The following is a 16,986-nucleotide window of genomic DNA, read 5'->3' on the forward strand; positions in this document are numbered from 1 at the left end:
CACAGGCACAATTAAAGCAGCCTTTTAGCAGACATGTCTGCAAAAGTTCCCTGTTCACAAAATACTTGAATGGTTTTAGTTATTTGTGGCATACACTGGTGACCTGAAAAGGGGGGGGGGGCAGGTTTCCTCCAATTCACAATTGTTCCCCTGGCTAAGCTGGGCTCAGATCTCATAAACCTTGTTGCAACTTCAAATTTAATACTACCAATACAGCAGCTGAATACTACCAATATTTCACAGAAATGTAGAGAAGTACTTCAACCCTCCTCCGCCTTTTACCTGAAATCTTTATTTCTTGTTTTTTTTAATGTATTCACAAAAAATATTGTGAACATAATTTCAGTTCAAAGATACAGTATCACATGCGTAAAATAATGCATAGGTGAAATATAGCAACAATGCATAATAATAATAATAATAATAATAATAATAATAATAATAATATAAGCCCAATACACAAAACCTCAACACATTGGGCTGCTTGTCAGTAAATCATGTATCAGACTGCAGCCTTGACTTGTAAATTAAGCTAGACACTTTCCTTTTTATTAAGGGCTGTTACAATGGTTTCCACAGCTTGGCCTTGATCTCTTTGTGAAGTTACAAAAAGAACTTGAAAGCAAACACATTTTGTTCAGGCCCCCACTTCCTGCACAATACTTTGTGTGTGTATGTCTGTGCATTGTGCAGAATGTGGGCTATCAAAACTATGTCACTCTGTAGAAGGTTACATATTGCAATACAATACTTGAGAGAGCATTCTCACATCCAAATTATTTTCTCAGCATTTTTACCCTTGGAGGGTGTGTTTGTGTATTTTGTTTGTTTGTTTTGTGTGTGTGTCTGTCTGTCTGTCACAGACTGGACATGCTGAAAGAAATCCAAATGCACCAATAAATGACTCAGTGCTTGTAAGTTGATTCAGACATTAAGCAAGGCAGATGGTGCTGTTGTCTTCCACATAAATTGTTAGCATAGTGCGCCTTGGGGGGCGAAGTCAAACTTGAAAGGTTACAGGGCCTTCTGTGGCTGTAGACATGTAGACATACGGGGGGAGACATGTTTTGTTGCAGCTGGGGTGGATGAAGCTCCTCCCAGTGGTCATTCCTCCTCTGATCACTGCTATGCATACATGACCTGACTGTCTCCAGGCATCATGGAGTTGATGTTGCCAGCCTTCATTCCACATTTGCAGACATCTTTGTAATACAGAGTTTTACCCTAGTGGGTGTGGTGCCTGAAGACAGTTTCCCATAAAGAACTACATCATCTAAATAAGGGAGAGGGGGATTGCTTGTCAAAAAGTGCTCCCATGCCAGTTCATTCTGCATGTGTGGAGCCAACAGCTCCTGGAGGAATGGGGGGCTTTCATCCTATCTAATCTCCTTCCTTTCACTGTCTCTTAAAGCAGAGCCAGCCCTACCACTGGGTAGAGTGAAGCATCTGCCTCAAGTGGCAGGTGGTGATGGGCAGGCGGCAACAGTGAGGTGAACAACATAGCTATTTGTGCTATGTGACCTGCTCTCCAGCCCCTAAGCTAGCCTGCTGCCCTAATGTCGTGATTGATACTGTCCCATCACCAGGGCTGAAGGAATATCCAAATGCAAGTCTAGCAGGCTTCAGTACATGGAAGAGGAAGGGAGGGAGCTGTCGTCTTGTCCTTCACCCCAGGCAGCAAAATGTATTGGGCTAGATCTGTCTCAAAGCTTTCTACCACTTAAGAGTGCCAGGGGCAGACCCCGAGAGGACCTCAAAACCTTACAGTATTGAATTACTGAACTGGGGGGGGGGGGGAGGAATTGGATGGAGGAATAAAAGTATTTGTTTCCAAACCATTTTTGCAAGTAAACAGTATATATTAAAGTAAATCTTCCTGGACAGTGATTTAAAAGAAATAAGAATAAAACAAAGTGATTTTGTGGACTGTTTCTTTAATTGATTTAGTGAAAATTAAATTAAACTAGCAAGAGAAGGGTTGGGGAAATTTCCAGCATTAATTCTTTGTAAATAGTGAAGGCAGAAATCTGAGTCACTTATTACATATATATGTCACTTGCATTATACAGTTGTTATAGTCCTATTGTGCTTAGGAATTGTATGAAGCTTGATATTGCCATAGGATTCTGTGCATTTTGCTTTCTTATATATAAAGCAATTCTAACCTTGAAAAACCTTTGGTTAGAGAACATAAGCGCATACAAAAAGACCAAAGATCAGACCAAAGATCTGTGTAATTCAGTATCCTGTTTTCCTTAATAGCCAGTCAGATGCTCTGTCTAGCTGTTGTCCCCCAGCAAATGGAATCTAGAGGTGCAGTACATCTGATCATGGAGGCAGTATATAGCCTTTAGGATTATCAGCCATTGATAGCCTTATCCTCCTCCTTAAAAAAAAGAAATTATAGTGTGCACCAATACTTCAAACAGGACTAGACGAAACCTTGATTTGCTCAAGCAGAGCTCCTTTCTCAGTTTCTTAGGAAACTGCTTTACACTTAGGGCTCACCCGCACTTCCGCTTGCCCTGTGACTAGAAAGCATGGATCTGAGCAGTTTTCCACTTGTCCTGTGCTTTCTAGGTATGGCTCTGAGTTGTTTTGCCTTTCCTCCACTGCTTTCCCCCAGAAAACCTGCTCTTTAGCGCTAAATCGGAACAAACAGCAATCTCTTGCCATTTGCTCCAATTTGGCGCTATACTGACTGGCAGTGGCTCATGAAGGCTTCAGAAAGGAAGTCTCTCCCAGCCTTACCTGGAGATGCTCTTGGAGAGTGAACCTGGGACCTTCTGCATGCAAAACAAATGCTCCATCGCTGAGCTAAGGCTTTTCCTCACCAAGCATCTGCTCTTTGGGCCTTAGGCAGAGGATTAGAGGCAGATGTAGGGGAATGCAACTGATTCAATTGCACTGGGCATGAAGCCTTGGGGACTCTGCCAGAGGCGCAAACTATGCTTTAGAAGTGAGTGTGAGGGGTGTGCACCCAATTTTGGCATCGCACAGGGCGCTGCTGAAATTTGAGACCCCAAGTTCTGCAACTGGAAGGATCTTTCCCAGGGACCTTCTGCAGTCAAAGCTGCTGCCTTTACTGCTGAGCAATGGTGCCTCCCTATTAAAAAAAACAACACCCCTGTTTTCTACAGGTTCATTTCTATTCTTGTCCAGTATAATGATAGCTGCAGGGTCCTTGTTGCTTTATTACCTGAGGCTGCAGGCAGAGAGGGTTTCTCTGGAAACGAGTCTCGTGGTTGCAGCTTTTTCAGTTCTGTTTGGTAGGCCTGGATCCTTACTCTGTGGTATTTTTTTTTTATTCTTAAAATTTGTATAGCGCCCTTCATCCAAAGATAACAGGGCAGTCCACAACATAAAAATAGAGAATGGAAACACAAAATACATAATAAAACAAAAGCAAACTGAAATATACTCGGAGTCGAGAGTGGATTTCATGCTCTTTATTCAGCTCATAGTGGTGAGGAGGAATGGAAGTTCCCCCAGAATGTCTGCTTTATATACATTATTTACACAATGGGCCCCATGTGATTGGCTAATTCCGGGATTCTCCTGTAGGCCAACCAGGTTGCAGATTCGCTTCCACCTGGAGCTGGATTGGGTGGCTCCTGTGGGCCAATCCGACTGCTGCATTCTGGATCCTATTGTTCTAGGACCAATCTGACTGCTGCATTCGGAATCCTATTGTTCTAGGACCAATCAGACTGCTGCATTTTGGATCCTATTCAACTCAGTACATAACACAACCAAACCAATAACCCTCCCTCCCCCATTCACACATTTTAAAGCCCACAGAATGTTAATCAGCCAAATGCCTGGTTGAAGAGAAAGGTTTTCACCTGGCGCCTAAATATATTTAATGTAGGTGCCAGGTGAGCCTCATTGGAGAGAGAATTTCACAGGGGAGGGGGGACACTGCAGAAAATGGCCATTCTTGTTTTACCATTCCAGAACTCTTGTGGAGGAAGCACACGAGGAAGATCTCAGGGTCTGGGTTGGTTCATATGGGGAGATGGGGCCCTTGAGTAGAACCAGCCTCTTACAGGAGCAACTTCGCACCTTAGCGCTCCGCCTCTGAAACGGGGCTTGATACTCAGCATAGAACGGAGCAAAGTAAAGTAAAAAAAAAAAAAGTGCATAAAAGCCCTCGATTGGAATCTTAGGCTCACAGAGTTGGAAGGGATTCCCAGGATCATCTAGCCCAACCCCCTGCAATGCAGAGATCTCACATGACATATGGCCACCCAGCCTCCACTTAAAATGCAGAATTGTTTCCACGCCCGCGTTTGGCAAGCCGGGCTCTGCGCTGCCAAAGGAGCAGCGCCTGCTTCCCCCAAGGAAACAGGACTGCATTCATTCCGCAAGCTGCGCACCCTGCCTGCCTGTGCGGTCCCCCGCCCTCTTACTCCGCCGCCCAGCTCCTCCCCACGGGAGGCTTTTCGCCCTGCCTTCCCCTCCGCCACCTCGCGGGGGGATTGGGCGACGGCGGCGCCTGCAGCCCCCCTCCCCACTTTTCCATTGGCCGGGTGGGCTGATGGGCAGCTCCGGAGGCGCTTGTCCGTCAGCTGCGGAGAGGGGCGGGGAGCTATGCGCCGGCTGGAGGGTCTCGCTAAGCCGGGACCGGCCGAGGAGGACGGCGGCGCGTGGTGCGCGGAGCAGGTTGCCAAGCGGGAGCGCGCCGCGTCGGGAGCACGGCGGCCATGGGGGTGGAAGTGGAGACCATCACGCCGGGAGACGGTGCGGTGCCCCCCTCGCCGCGGGTTCGGGCTGAGGGGCGCGGGGAAGAGAGGGGCGGCAGGGCAAAGCAGCTGCAGGAGGAGCTGGGTGCCTATGGGGGAAAGGAGGGTGGTGGTGGTGGTGAAGCCTCTGGCTGCTCAGAAGAGGAGAGGAGGAGATTTGGTTGGGAGAAGGCGATGAATGAACTGGAAGGGGAGTTTTTTTTGGCCAGGGAGTGGTACCAAGTAGGGGTGCTCCTGGTAACGGTGGAGCAACATCAGTTCTGGAATTGTCCAGTTGGAAGGGACCCCAACGATCATCATGCAGTGCAGGAATCTTTTGCCCGCCGTGGGACTCGAACCCACGACTCTGAGATTTAAGAGCCTCAGGCTCCACCGACGGAGCTGTTAATGGCCAGCTCGGTGCAATGCAGGTGTGTGTTCAGGGTTTCTGGGTACCTTATTTGAGGTGCAGCGCGTCCTCCTGTTCTCCACACCCTGGCCAGTACCCTGTGGTTCTTCGGCTCTCTCCTGCCTTGGCCATCACTCTTGTCCACCTTGCCAAGCTTGTAAAGTATATTTCAGCCCAACTGCGGCTGACGAAGGGATTGGATTTCCTATCACTTCAGAGGGATATTTGAGGTCAGAGGGCTGAATGGGTAGGTGACTGTCTCTTTCTCTGGCTGTCTCAGGAGATTGAATCAGGGAGGATCGGAGAAAGTGGAACCTACAGGATATTTGGAACAGGAATTGTAAAATGCAAAATGCGTGGAAAAAATGCTAAATGCAAATATACCTACATATATATATATATGGTGGGGGATGGGAGCGGTGTTTTCCTCCTGTCAGGTGGGGGGAAACCTGAGACTCCCTGGCTTAGAATATGGTGGAGGGTGCCTGTCCCGAGCAACATAATGAGGGAAAATGCCCAGAGGGCTCTGTGGATCGGTGGGCTGCAGTCTTCTGTTTCTTTGGCAGCAGCATCGGCAGCCACAAGCGATTAGGGATATTTAAATGGCATTTGCTGACAGCTGCATAAATCCAAGCGCAGTGAAGTAATTTAGTAACAAGAGCAAATTATAGTACGCTGTACTTCCCTGTTTAAAATGTGAGCCTCTCCATTCAGGCTTCAGGCTTGTTCCTCTGTGAAAACCTGGAGAAGGCTCTTATTGAAGAGACCGCTGCTGCAACTGCAGAGCTAGCAAAGCAAAGAACTCCTGTTTTTACGGGGTGGGGGTGACCGGTGAATGGGATTTAGCAGGGTTTTGTGGCAGACAGTAACATGTGGAGATAGCTTTTTGCCATGAAGTGGAGATAGCTTTTTGCCATGAAGGAAATGTGTGCCACTTAGTCATTAGCCAGACATTGACTTTGAAGAAGTCTTCATTGTGGGTGCAGCTCGGTTTGAGAACATACAATAGAACGATGGCAGTTTAGCCCAGCTCACAGCACAGAGGAAGAATCCTGTAAAACCTCAAATGCTCTGCTCATTCTAAAATGGTTACAGTGTGTTCAGCCAGGCATAACTCTTCAGTTTCACCAGATTTACAGCCCCTGACTGGTGAATATAATTACTGTGGACAATAGTCTACAGATTTTGGCAGGTGAGTAAGTGCCTGAGACATCTGATTGGCCACCATGGGAAAAGGATGCTTGACTAGATAGCTCAGAAAGTAGAGCACGAGACTCTTAATCTCAGGATTGTGGGTTCAAGTAGGGTTGCCATACCTCTGGAATTTCCTGGACATAGCCGGAAAACTACATTTGGAAACAGTGTCTGTTGCAGAAATCACTAAAAATGTCCGGGGAAATCCGGATGCATGGCAAGTCATGTCGGCAGTGTCATTTCTGATCATTTACCTGAAAAAATAAGGTAAAGGTACCCCTGCCCGTACGGGCCAGTCGTGTCCGACTCTAGGGTTGTGCGCCCATCTCACTTAAGAGGCCGGGGGCCAGCGCTGTCTGGAGACACTTCCGGGTCACGTGGCCAGCGTGACATCGCTGCTCTGGCGAGCCTGCACCAGCGCAGCACACGGAACGCCGTTTACCTTCCCGCTATAAAGCAGTACCTATTTATCTACTTGCACTTTAGGGGTGCTTTCGAACTGCTAGGTGGACAGGAGCTGGGACCGCAGACGGGAGCTCACCCCGCCGTGGGGATTCGAACCGCCGACCATGCGATCGGCAAGCCCTAGGCGCTGGGGATTTACCCACAGTGCCACCCGTGTCCCATACCTGAAAAAATAGCTCCAGTTTATTTACAGTGGTGCCCCGCAAGACGAAATTAATTCGTTCCGCAAGTTTTGTTGTCTAGCGAATTTTTCGTCTTGCGAATCACGAAATCCCATAGGAATGCATTGAAAATCAATTAATGCGTTCCTATGGTCAAAAAAAGTCCAAACAAAGCCAAATTTGGTACAACAACAGTTTATTAACTGCTCTTTAAAGTCACACATACTGTAAAGAGCAGTTCAAAAATTTAAGGGAAAATAAATTAACTTTATAAACAAAACATGTCTTTGTTTTTAGACAAAGAAAAAAAAGTCGCGAGACGTTTTCGTCTTGCGAAGCAAGCCCATAGGGAAATTCGTCTTGCGAGGCAAATCGAAAACGGAAAAACCTTTCGTCTAGCGAGTTTTTTGTCTTGCGAGGCATTCGTCTTGCGAGGTACCACTGTATTTTTGCTCAACAACTTTGGAACTTTTTGAAATATCTTCCAGTCCTACGTTGGGCAAAATATTCCTACATTGCAGAGGACTAGATGACCCTCGGGTCCCCTTCCAAGTCTAAAATTCTATTATTCTAGGTCTTTGGTCTGAATGAGCAGGGCTGCTCTTTTGTTCACAAGGTAGCCGATACAAAGTAAGTGTATCCCTTGTGGACCAGATGCTCAACAAAAGGATTTTACAGGGACAAAGTGGAAGGCACCGTGATCCCAATATGAGGCACATTCTTCTGCTGTTTGCCTCCCCATGTCACTGATAACTTTGTTGAAAATGGTCCTGTGATGAAGCAAACTAGAAGCTGGCCGAAATTAAGCTTTTGGTCACTGCTCTTTGAAATCATATTTGTGGGCCCTCTTTAGGCATGGTTGTCATTTAATTAAAAAAACACAGTAGTAAAAGAATGATCCCAATTGTATCGTTTAAATTGATGGTCACTGAAAATTGAAACCTGTTCCCCCTTCTTTCCAAATGGCACATATAAGCCACTCTCTGGGAGGGTGAGACTAGCATAAGCTACAGGTATGTGATTATAATGTCATTCACACTACATGACACCATCTCTGCCTCTACACCTTTGTTTTCTTACACTGGTCGGTGTTTTTAACACAGAAAACCCAAATTATTCAATTTCCATTTTATCTTGTATTTAATGTAGGTTTCAATATGAATGAGTTTATTCTGCTTTGACTCTTTTTAAACATGCACTTTTCTAAAAGGATGTTCAACAGCATTTTTAACGTATGCGTTTGTTCATGTTTTTAAACAGGAAGGACATTTCCAAAGAAAGGCCAGACATGTGTGGTCCATTATACAGGTGAGTTCCATTATGAATAGACCATTTTGTGTTTTCAGATTGTTATTTTCTGTTTGCAGTCCAACCATATTTATTTCTCCATACTGATTCGTGATGTCTTTGTATAACGGCATTCAGGTTATCCAAAATGCTATTGATTTACATGAATTCAGATAATTGTTGCTCAGGTTATTATACTAAAAGAAGTACCCTGGACCCTTCTGGCTTTTCTCTCCCTCTCCCCACCCATTTCATAAAAAGGACCAGAGGTTGTAGTCTAGCTATTCATGTTGTCATCACTACAGAAAGCAGAGCAGAAGCTTGATTTCTTCAGTACAGCATTAATGACTCCACTCCTGCCTTGCTGTTTTTTACCCTTTCTTCTACTGCTCAGTACATACTGAACACTTATGATGTTATTTGTGGAAAGTAGCTAGAAAGCCTGTCAGTGTTCAGGTGCAGTGGTCTTCAGCTTACTAAGAGCTGGGACTCACCTGTAATCCCAACCTGAAATATGGGACTTGCTTTCAAATGGCCATAGGCTACAGGGCAGAGCCCAGCATTAAAAAGGGTGGAACCCAAGAATCTGGGGTGGGTTGAGGCAGTCTGAAGAAGCAGAGTGTTAAAAGAAAACCAGCATGAAGAAGTGGAGTGTCATGTTAGTGGGTAGGGCAATTTTAATGTGTGTGCCTGGGGACGGTGAGTGTGCAGGTAGTAGCCCACAGAGATTGCAGAGCCACCTTTGTCTGTCCCCACCTCTGTTACTGCTGCTGATAGTGTTGCAGCACTGAGTAAGAGCTGATAGTGTTGCAGCACTGAGTAAGAGCTGGCCATCATGCACATACAACTGTTTTCACGCAGGCTCTGCATGTGTTGTTGTGAACTGTGATTGCTGCAATGGCAGAAAACAGGAAGCTGCGTTGTGCTGAATGTACGCCGGTGGTTTTTCTGGAAAAAGGTGCAAAAGTCAACCGCAGGTAGATCCAGATGATTGGGGGGGGGGGTTTCCTGCCATTATAATGTGGCACACAGAGAAAAGCACCCCAACCCCCAGACAGTTGCTTCGCAGAAAGATCTTGTGGAACATTACTTGGCAGAAGACAATACAACGGTGGTGAAGTTTGCTCAGTTCTGAAGCCCAATTCTGCAAGTGTGTCCTTGTGAGACAACTGAAAATTACCATGTCACTAAGAGAAGAACAGGAATTCTGTCATGTAAAGCCACTGCAAACCATATCTCGCGTTTGACAAATGTTGACATAAAGAGAAGTATTTTTAAGCATTGCTTCTTCTTTTTAACAACCTCAAGTTGTTAGGTTCTTAATGAAATTGGTTTTTTTATATTGTGTGCCTTTAACTGCTTGTTCTTATTACCAAAACCGCTGACTCAGCACAGAATGAAATCGGGATTTAGAAATGATTCATAGATTATTGTTGTATTTACTGGGTTCAGTCAGAGTCAGTAAAGAGTAAGAACTGCTCTCCAAAAAGGTATCTGAGTGCTGTCTCCATGCAGCAGAAGTTCTGATGATCTGGGAGGAGGTGCCTCGCTTCTGACATAGCTGGAGAATAGTATGTGTGTGATGCTGAGATGTCATTACTGATGGAGTTATACAAAGACCCAACTCTTGTACTATGATCCTATAATCCCTTTTTAGCCGGCTTTTTTCTTGATTCTGGGAACCACTGTAAAGTGAGCTAAACTTGGCTGCTGTGGCCATTAATATAATTGCAATAACTGGCAGAAACTTGCAAGAAGTGGCAAAAAATAACTCTCCCTTGAGATGACTATGATGATATATTTATCACCATTCTGGTAATGGAAAGAAGGAGCAGACTAGAAGACTTCAGGCTACATGGCTACCATATTAGAATTTCCTTAAAGTGGGGCAGGGAAACCAACCCAAAATGCAGAGATACCAATTTATTATTAACCACATATTTAAACCAGATTACTCTGAATGTCTTTACAGAAATGTGGCGGCATGGGTGAATTTGTTCAGTTCCACAGTGCTCTTTACCCCTTCTTTTGTGACTCACACTTTGACAGGTGAACAATTACTTGGATAAGTAAAACTCAACTTGATTTTTTGTAAATCTGCTGCCATGTTAATCCAGTGACCTTTGTATTCAGCAGCTTGCTGTGTTAATTCAGCATACTTGAGTTCACAGAAATCTTCTGGATAAATAAACTTTTTCTTATTTCATGTTTAGGTATCTTGTGTTATTTGCCGCCATTTTAATCGTAAAGTCCAATACCAGAAACTGTATTGGTGGTGATGGCGTGAACTTCTCAGAAGCAGAACTTCTGAGTACGGATGAAGTAGAAATTCATTCCATTTGAGCCCACCTAAATTGTAGTCCCTGAATCCACGTAAGAATGGAGTTGCTGCTGTGAAATTGCCAAGCCTGGCACTGACCTGGTACCAGACACTGAGTCCTGAAAGGATGGCTCAGACTCCACACAGGTCAAGGGTGTTGAGGAGCAGGCAGGGTCCCTTGGAAACAGTGCTAAGGGTCTCCTTGAGGGGCCTCCTGGTGGTGGGAAGACCTGCCGAAGAGCAGAGGAAGAGGTGGAGTCACCCTCCACAGTTCTCGAGAATGCCCAAACCAAAAGATTTGAGACAAAGAGCAGCAACATAGTATACATCTATGGACCTTGGGTTGCGAGTGAGGGTGTCTCCCTGTGAGTAAATAATCCCCAAAGCTGCTTCATTATCAGCTGCTGAGGTTAGGATGTAGTTTAGGAGACTGCAGTATTAAAGGTCTCCCTCTTGAGCCATCCAATTGTTGGAGGAAAGGCTTTTCGTTCCTAAACCTAGTCTTCTATGATTGCTAAGCTACGTGGTGCTGGGACACCCTGTGTTAACTGATCTTGGGAGGGTTGTCTCTGGATCATGTTTTGAACCTTGTGTTTGTCCCCAGTTTCTTTGCACTGCACTACACTGCACCCCCCAATGGTATCCTTAGTGAATGCTTTGGTGAGAGACTTATACCTCCTGGCACCCATGGGAATGTGACAGGAATTCACATTTTTTCTGAATTTTGCAATGCAGTTAACCTGCCAAACATTAAAAATGCCAAATCTTTATCTGAGGGGAAAGGGTGCACACTCGATACTGTGCAAAAATGTATTTACGAGGCAAAATTGCATACAAAAATGTGTGGGAGAAATGTACCATACATAAAAATACATACAGGCAGCTACCATTTTGTGCTGGGGTTCCGTTCCCAGACCCTGTGCGTGTTGGTGGAGCACACATAAGTATGCCCTACCCTGTTACACCCCAGTCTGTGTATATTTTTGTCCAGAGTTTAAAAAAGGATTACTGCAAGCTAATGTGGAAATGGGACGGTGCACTTAAGATTAGAAAAAAGGAGCCACCAAACATAGACACTGACTTTAATGGGAAAAATTTGCCCATCAATTGCAACCAATTAGGAATTGTAAGGAAGGCAACTTTATTAGAAAACATTACTGTTTATTGATTGTGCCACCAGAAAAGAAAGTAATTGCAGACCACTGTCTGTGAATGGTTCATTATGGAAAGGCACCTTGGGCTAAATTGATTTTGTTCAAAATAGACAACTCTGGCAATATTTCGTAAGTGAGAGTGCTCATTGATTGTTCACTGGCTCCTGTTGTTGTGGGTTTCTTTTCCTTGTTGTTTCTTTTCCTCCAGTTCCTGTTCTGTATTCCTGAAATAATGTACCGTAAGTTATTTCTGCACTGCATTAAGTATAGAGTAGCATGTCTTTCACTCCATAAATGTCTTCTGATTCTAACCAAGTATTTTCTGAATATTCCAAGCAGCAACTGTGTCTCAGGCTTCCTCTCCCTCATCATAGTGTAGCAAAACTTCCCCTGTCTCAGCGTCGTCATGTTGGGCATTTTCCCTCCCACCAATAATAGGGTATGAAGGTGGGGAAATATACAGCATGATAAACCATGTGGAGCAGCATCCTTGATGAGATATGACAGGCATCCACTCACTGTATTTCCTGGAAAAATAGTTGAAGGCATTTTTGTTTTGACAAGCTTTTCCAGCTGGATGAAAAGGGCTCTGCCTTGGGTGTTCATTTTGAACTGTTTTTCCAACCTCTCTTCGGTTGTCTTTTGTACTGTTTCTAAACTGGTTATATGGTATGCTTGTAAATTGCCTTGAGACGCATGCAGAGCTGACCCCACCCATGAGGGAAGGTGAGGTGATCACCTTGGGTGGCAGGATTCACAGTGGCAGCAGATCCAGCCTCCAAGGAATGCCTCGCCACTGCTACATTGTCAGTGACAGCTGTGATACACTTCCTGGAGGCCAGATCTGCCTCTTCCTTGGCATCCCCCCATCAATGCTGCCTCTAGAGTGGCCTCTTGGTGGACAGGAAGCACTCTTGGTCTTCTCCCACCCTTTCCCCCCAAAGTAGGCCTTCCCCCACTTCTCGTACCTAAAGTAGATCCTTATTCCCGCATCTTTCTCAGTGTAGATCTTTATTACCGCCTTGTTCCTGATGTAGATCATCACTCACTCCTTCTTCCCTGGTGGAAGGAAGCATTTTGTGGTCTTGAGCCGACCCTGGATGTATATATGTGTGAGTGAGCCATGCTATTGAGCTTCTGCAACTATAAGCATGCTGGTGCCTGAATCAGCTACCAAGAAACTAATTTTTTGGGGGGTGAAGATTAGATCTAGTTTTCTTCTACGGAAGGTGAAGGCTGAAGTTTTTCTCATAGGGCCAAACCCTACCATGAGGTAGAGTGGAGTGGCCACTCAGGCAGCTCATTTTAGGTGTCCTGAAGGTACAGATTCAGTCAAGGTTAGAGAGATGTGGAGGCGACTGGGCAGTGACCCATAAAAGTTTTATCATTCTCACCAGGAGGTCAGTCCATCTGGGAACTGGATGGGAGGGTTTATACTTGGTGCTGGGAGGCAAGTCATGTTGGTATACTGTCTTCCCTACTGCCCAACTACCTCCCTGACTAAGCTGTCTGAAGTAATCTGGTGAGGAGTTGCCTGGAAGAAGTGTATTATCAAGATCCTTTCTGGTTTGGATGCTGAATCATCCTTAGTCACCCTTATAAATGACCTTCAAATGGAGTAAAACAGGGTAGTGTGAACCTGTTAGTTTTCCTCGACATCTCAGTGGTTTTTGACACCATTGAACATAGTGTTCTTCTGGAGCAACCCAAGGAGGTGGAAACTGGAGGTAACGTATTACTGTAATTCTGCTGCTACCCATAGGATTGCTACCAGAAAGTAGTAATCAGAGATTGTTGCTCGGCTCAGTGGCTTTGGGACTCTGATGTCTCACAAGTGTCTCTTCTGTCTCCTGAGCTATTTAAAATCTACATGAAACAGTTGGGAGCTGTCACCTGGGGATTTGGAACACAGTGCCACCCATGTGCTGATGACACACAGCTTTAGCTCCATTCCATCACAATCAGGAGGGACTGTGAAGTGTTCCACAGGTGTCTGGAAGCAGTGAAGGGCTGGATCGGGGCCAATTAATTACTGCTGAATCCCAATAAGACAGAAGCACTGCGGGTAGGTGATTCCCATGTCCAGAAATTAAGGTGTACAACCTGTTCTGGAAGGTTTGCAGCTCCCCACTGAAGAAACAAGTACTTCTGGATTCCAACTTGTCATTAGGGTCTCAAGCGACTTCTGTAACTAGGAGTGCTTATGCCTAACCTAAGCTGATTCTCCAGCTACTGTGATAGCTCAGTTCCTCGTGCTCTGGTGAGCTCCCATCTTGGCTACTGGCTATATGTAGGGCTGCCCTTGAAGAGGGCCCAGAGGCTGCAGATGATCTTGCAGGTGATAAGTGGGGCAGCCCAGTGGAACCTGTGTCACCAGTCCTGAAAGCTGCATTGGCTGCCAGTGAGGACCAATTCAGAGCGTTAGTACTAGTATACAAAGCCCTAAATATCTTGGAACCTACATAAAAAGAGTGCCCTCCCCAGCATCAACCATCTTGGACGTTGCACTACTGGCAGCTGCCTGGCAGGCATTGACCTGTAACACAGCCTTTTCAGTGGCAGTTCTCCATTTGTGGAAAGTCTTCTCTGGTGACATGTGTCTCATTATTGACTTTCAGGAGAAATTTAAAAAGATTATTGTTTACCCAGGCATTTGATGGCTACAGTACACCCTTCCTGGGCACTCTGGGATAACTGTTATCATCATCATCATCATCATCATCATCATCATCATATTTGTGACTCTGGGCTCTTTCAGGAGGATGGGTAGGATAGAAAATGAATGAATGAATGAATGAATAAAAGAGTTGTGTTTTTACTCCTGAAATGTGGGATTTTCTACCACTGGTGCCAAATGACTTGGCAAGCCTTTGGTGCTGTGCCCTTCGAGCTGGCGGGGGCGGGGGGCGGGGAGAGAAGTAGCACATGCCATTACATCCCGGGCAGCAAAATGTCTGGGGCCAGCCCTGCACCAACTGTGTTTGGTTTGATTAACCACATCACATCCAAGTTCTATTTTAGACCTGGATACTGTATCAGACATTGTAAGTGCGAAAGACAGTGTTAAGCAATCAGTCCTGATGCTGCTGTAACATTTGAGATACTGGGGGTGAGCTGTGGATAAGGTTGCAACGTTGTCAGGGTTGCTTGAACAGCAGCATGCGAGGCACAGTTCAGTGGCTGCCGATTCCCCTTTCGCTACGTCTCCTTGCCGGGTAAAACTGTACCTGCTGGACTTCTGCCTGTCTGTGCAGCTGTTTCAGTGTACAGGAACCCTGCCAGAAGACAGACGGCCTCTCTAGCTGTGGAGCTGGCAGCTGTCCCTTATGCTCTTTCCATCGGGGCAGCCTATGTGTGAAAAATATATCACAGCGTGAAATGTATCTATGTGTGATTGGAAATAAGTCACAGAGGTGATAACATGTGAATAATTACTGGTGCGATTAAGTATCTCCTGGTGCATCAATCTGTCTCTCATCCTGAAGAGCTAGCATGGACAGCTGCTAATATGGCACGCAGAACTACTGAGTCAGTAGAACAAGGGAAGTTAATACTGGCCAACAGGAATGAGACGGAATTATTCTGATCCTGCCGTCATTTTCACTTTCTTAGCTGTGTTTGGGGGTGAGGATTTTTTTTTTTAATGAATGGGTCTTTTTTTGTTTCTGAGCATGGACAATCAACATGGCAGATAGTGGAAATTACTCATTGCCGTTTTTTCTGTGAAGTGTAGATTAACCAGAGTTTCCCAAACATAGGTTTCGAGCTGTTGTTGGACTACAACTCCCATCATCCCTGGCTAGTGGGACTAGTGGTTGGGGATGATGGGAATTGTAGTCCAAAAGCAGCTGGAGACCCAGGTTTGGGAAACCCTGGATTAAACAAACAATAAAAAGGAATAGGCTTTATTATCCTTCTGTCTATGGTGTGGTGTAGTGGTTATAGAATGATGGATTGTGGGAGCTGGGAGTCCTGGGTTGATCCCCCCTCCCCCTTCTGATCCACTAAGCTCACTGAATGATCCTGGGCCAGTAACTTTTAAAAAAATAAAATCCAAATATTTTTTATTGATTTTCAGGTAAATACAAGAACAACATATAGCTGCAGTAACTTGTCCAGTGGTACATTCTTATTAAGTTGGATATGCAGTACACAGTACACAAGCAATACGTTTATTTATGCATTGTCAATTCAAGTATCCTCTCCACAGAGATTTTTGTAGTAACTTTCAACCTAACCTACCTGACTGGGTTTTGTTGTGAGGATAAAATGGGTGGGTGGGGATTGTGTATCTAAATAACCACTTTTGAAAAACAATATTGTACTTTTAGTGGGAATCATATTTTGCATGGACCTCCAAAGCGGTTCCTTGTATTTGATGCTGTGCTTTGCTGAAGACAATGTATTACATAATATGTCTTCAGGGTTTTTGCAGTTTTAAAGGTAGCTAGAGCTTTTGTGTAATTTGTGGTCACCATGCATATCTCATGGTGCAGAAACTGAGCAAAATTCTGTGTCGGCTAAGCTTATCTTGCAATACTTGTATATGTATATTAGGAATGTATGTATATATATTAGGGTCCTGTGAAACACATATTTCTATAATTTGGTTAATTAAAATGAAATATTGCTCCAGAATCACTGGCAGATTTTATAAATTCTTATGGTTCTACTTGCTCTATATTGCTTTTAGCATCATAATAACCAGCATTCTGCATTCTTGCGGTATAGTTATCCTTGAGTTGCTTTAATCCAGTGCTTTTTCTGGGAGTACTCAAGGGTATGCACTACCTGCACCTTTTTTTCCTGCAACACACCGCCTCTTGTTGAATCCCCATCTTTAATATTTTGTTTTTAATCCCCTGTTTTTACAGCAGCATTACATGACTAACTTGTTAAAAGTGTGATCCTAGCTCCCATCTCCACCAATTTAAACCTGTTGTCGTCATTTAAAACTGGCACCTGCTGACTTGACAGATTTCTCTGTTTTAAAAGTTGCAGTCCTAATTTTGTGCATGTGTTGTTGTTGTTTTACAAAGTTTTAATAAGTGGCATTTATTGCTGTTTGTGTGGGATGCAGGTGGTGCTGTGGTCTAAACCACAGAGCCTAGGGCTTGCCGATCAGAAGGTCAGCGGTTCGAATCCTTGTGACAGGGTGAGCTCCCGTTGCTCGGTCCCTGCTCCTGCCAACCTAGCAGTTTGAAAGCACGTCAAAGTGCAAGTAGATAAATAGGTACCGCTCTGGCGGGAAGGTAAATGGCGTTTCCGTGCG

The 16,986-nt window shown here is 44.9% G+C and overlaps 1 protein-coding gene across 5 annotated transcripts in view; it reads left to right on the forward strand.

Annotated features, from left to right (window-relative positions):
* The window catches only part of FKBP1B (FKBP prolyl isomerase 1B), a 53,160-nt gene that overhangs the window by 21,107 nt on the left and 15,067 nt on the right, over positions 1-16,986 (forward strand). For 3 of the 5 annotated variants that reach the window (XM_083495799.1, XM_083495800.1, XM_083495801.1), the window contains exon 3: positions 8,214-8,261. The exons of 1 other annotated variant lie outside the window; for it this stretch is intronic. Coding sequence is in view for 1 of the 4 variants with exons in the window: in XM_083495797.1 (XP_083351923.1) it covers positions 4,707-4,743; positions 8,214-8,261 (85 nt within the window). In the remaining 3 variants the exon portion in view is untranslated. Of the gene's footprint in view, positions 1-4,440; positions 4,744-8,213; positions 8,262-16,986 lie in introns of those variants that run through there. One more of the 5 variants, XM_083495797.1, reaches the window with a different exon arrangement.

This window comes from Podarcis liolepis (assembly GCF_965112155.1).
Source record: "Podarcis liolepis genome assembly, chromosome: 3".
NCBI classification, from domain to species: Eukaryota; Metazoa; Chordata; class Lepidosauria; order Squamata; family Lacertidae; genus Podarcis; species Podarcis liolepis.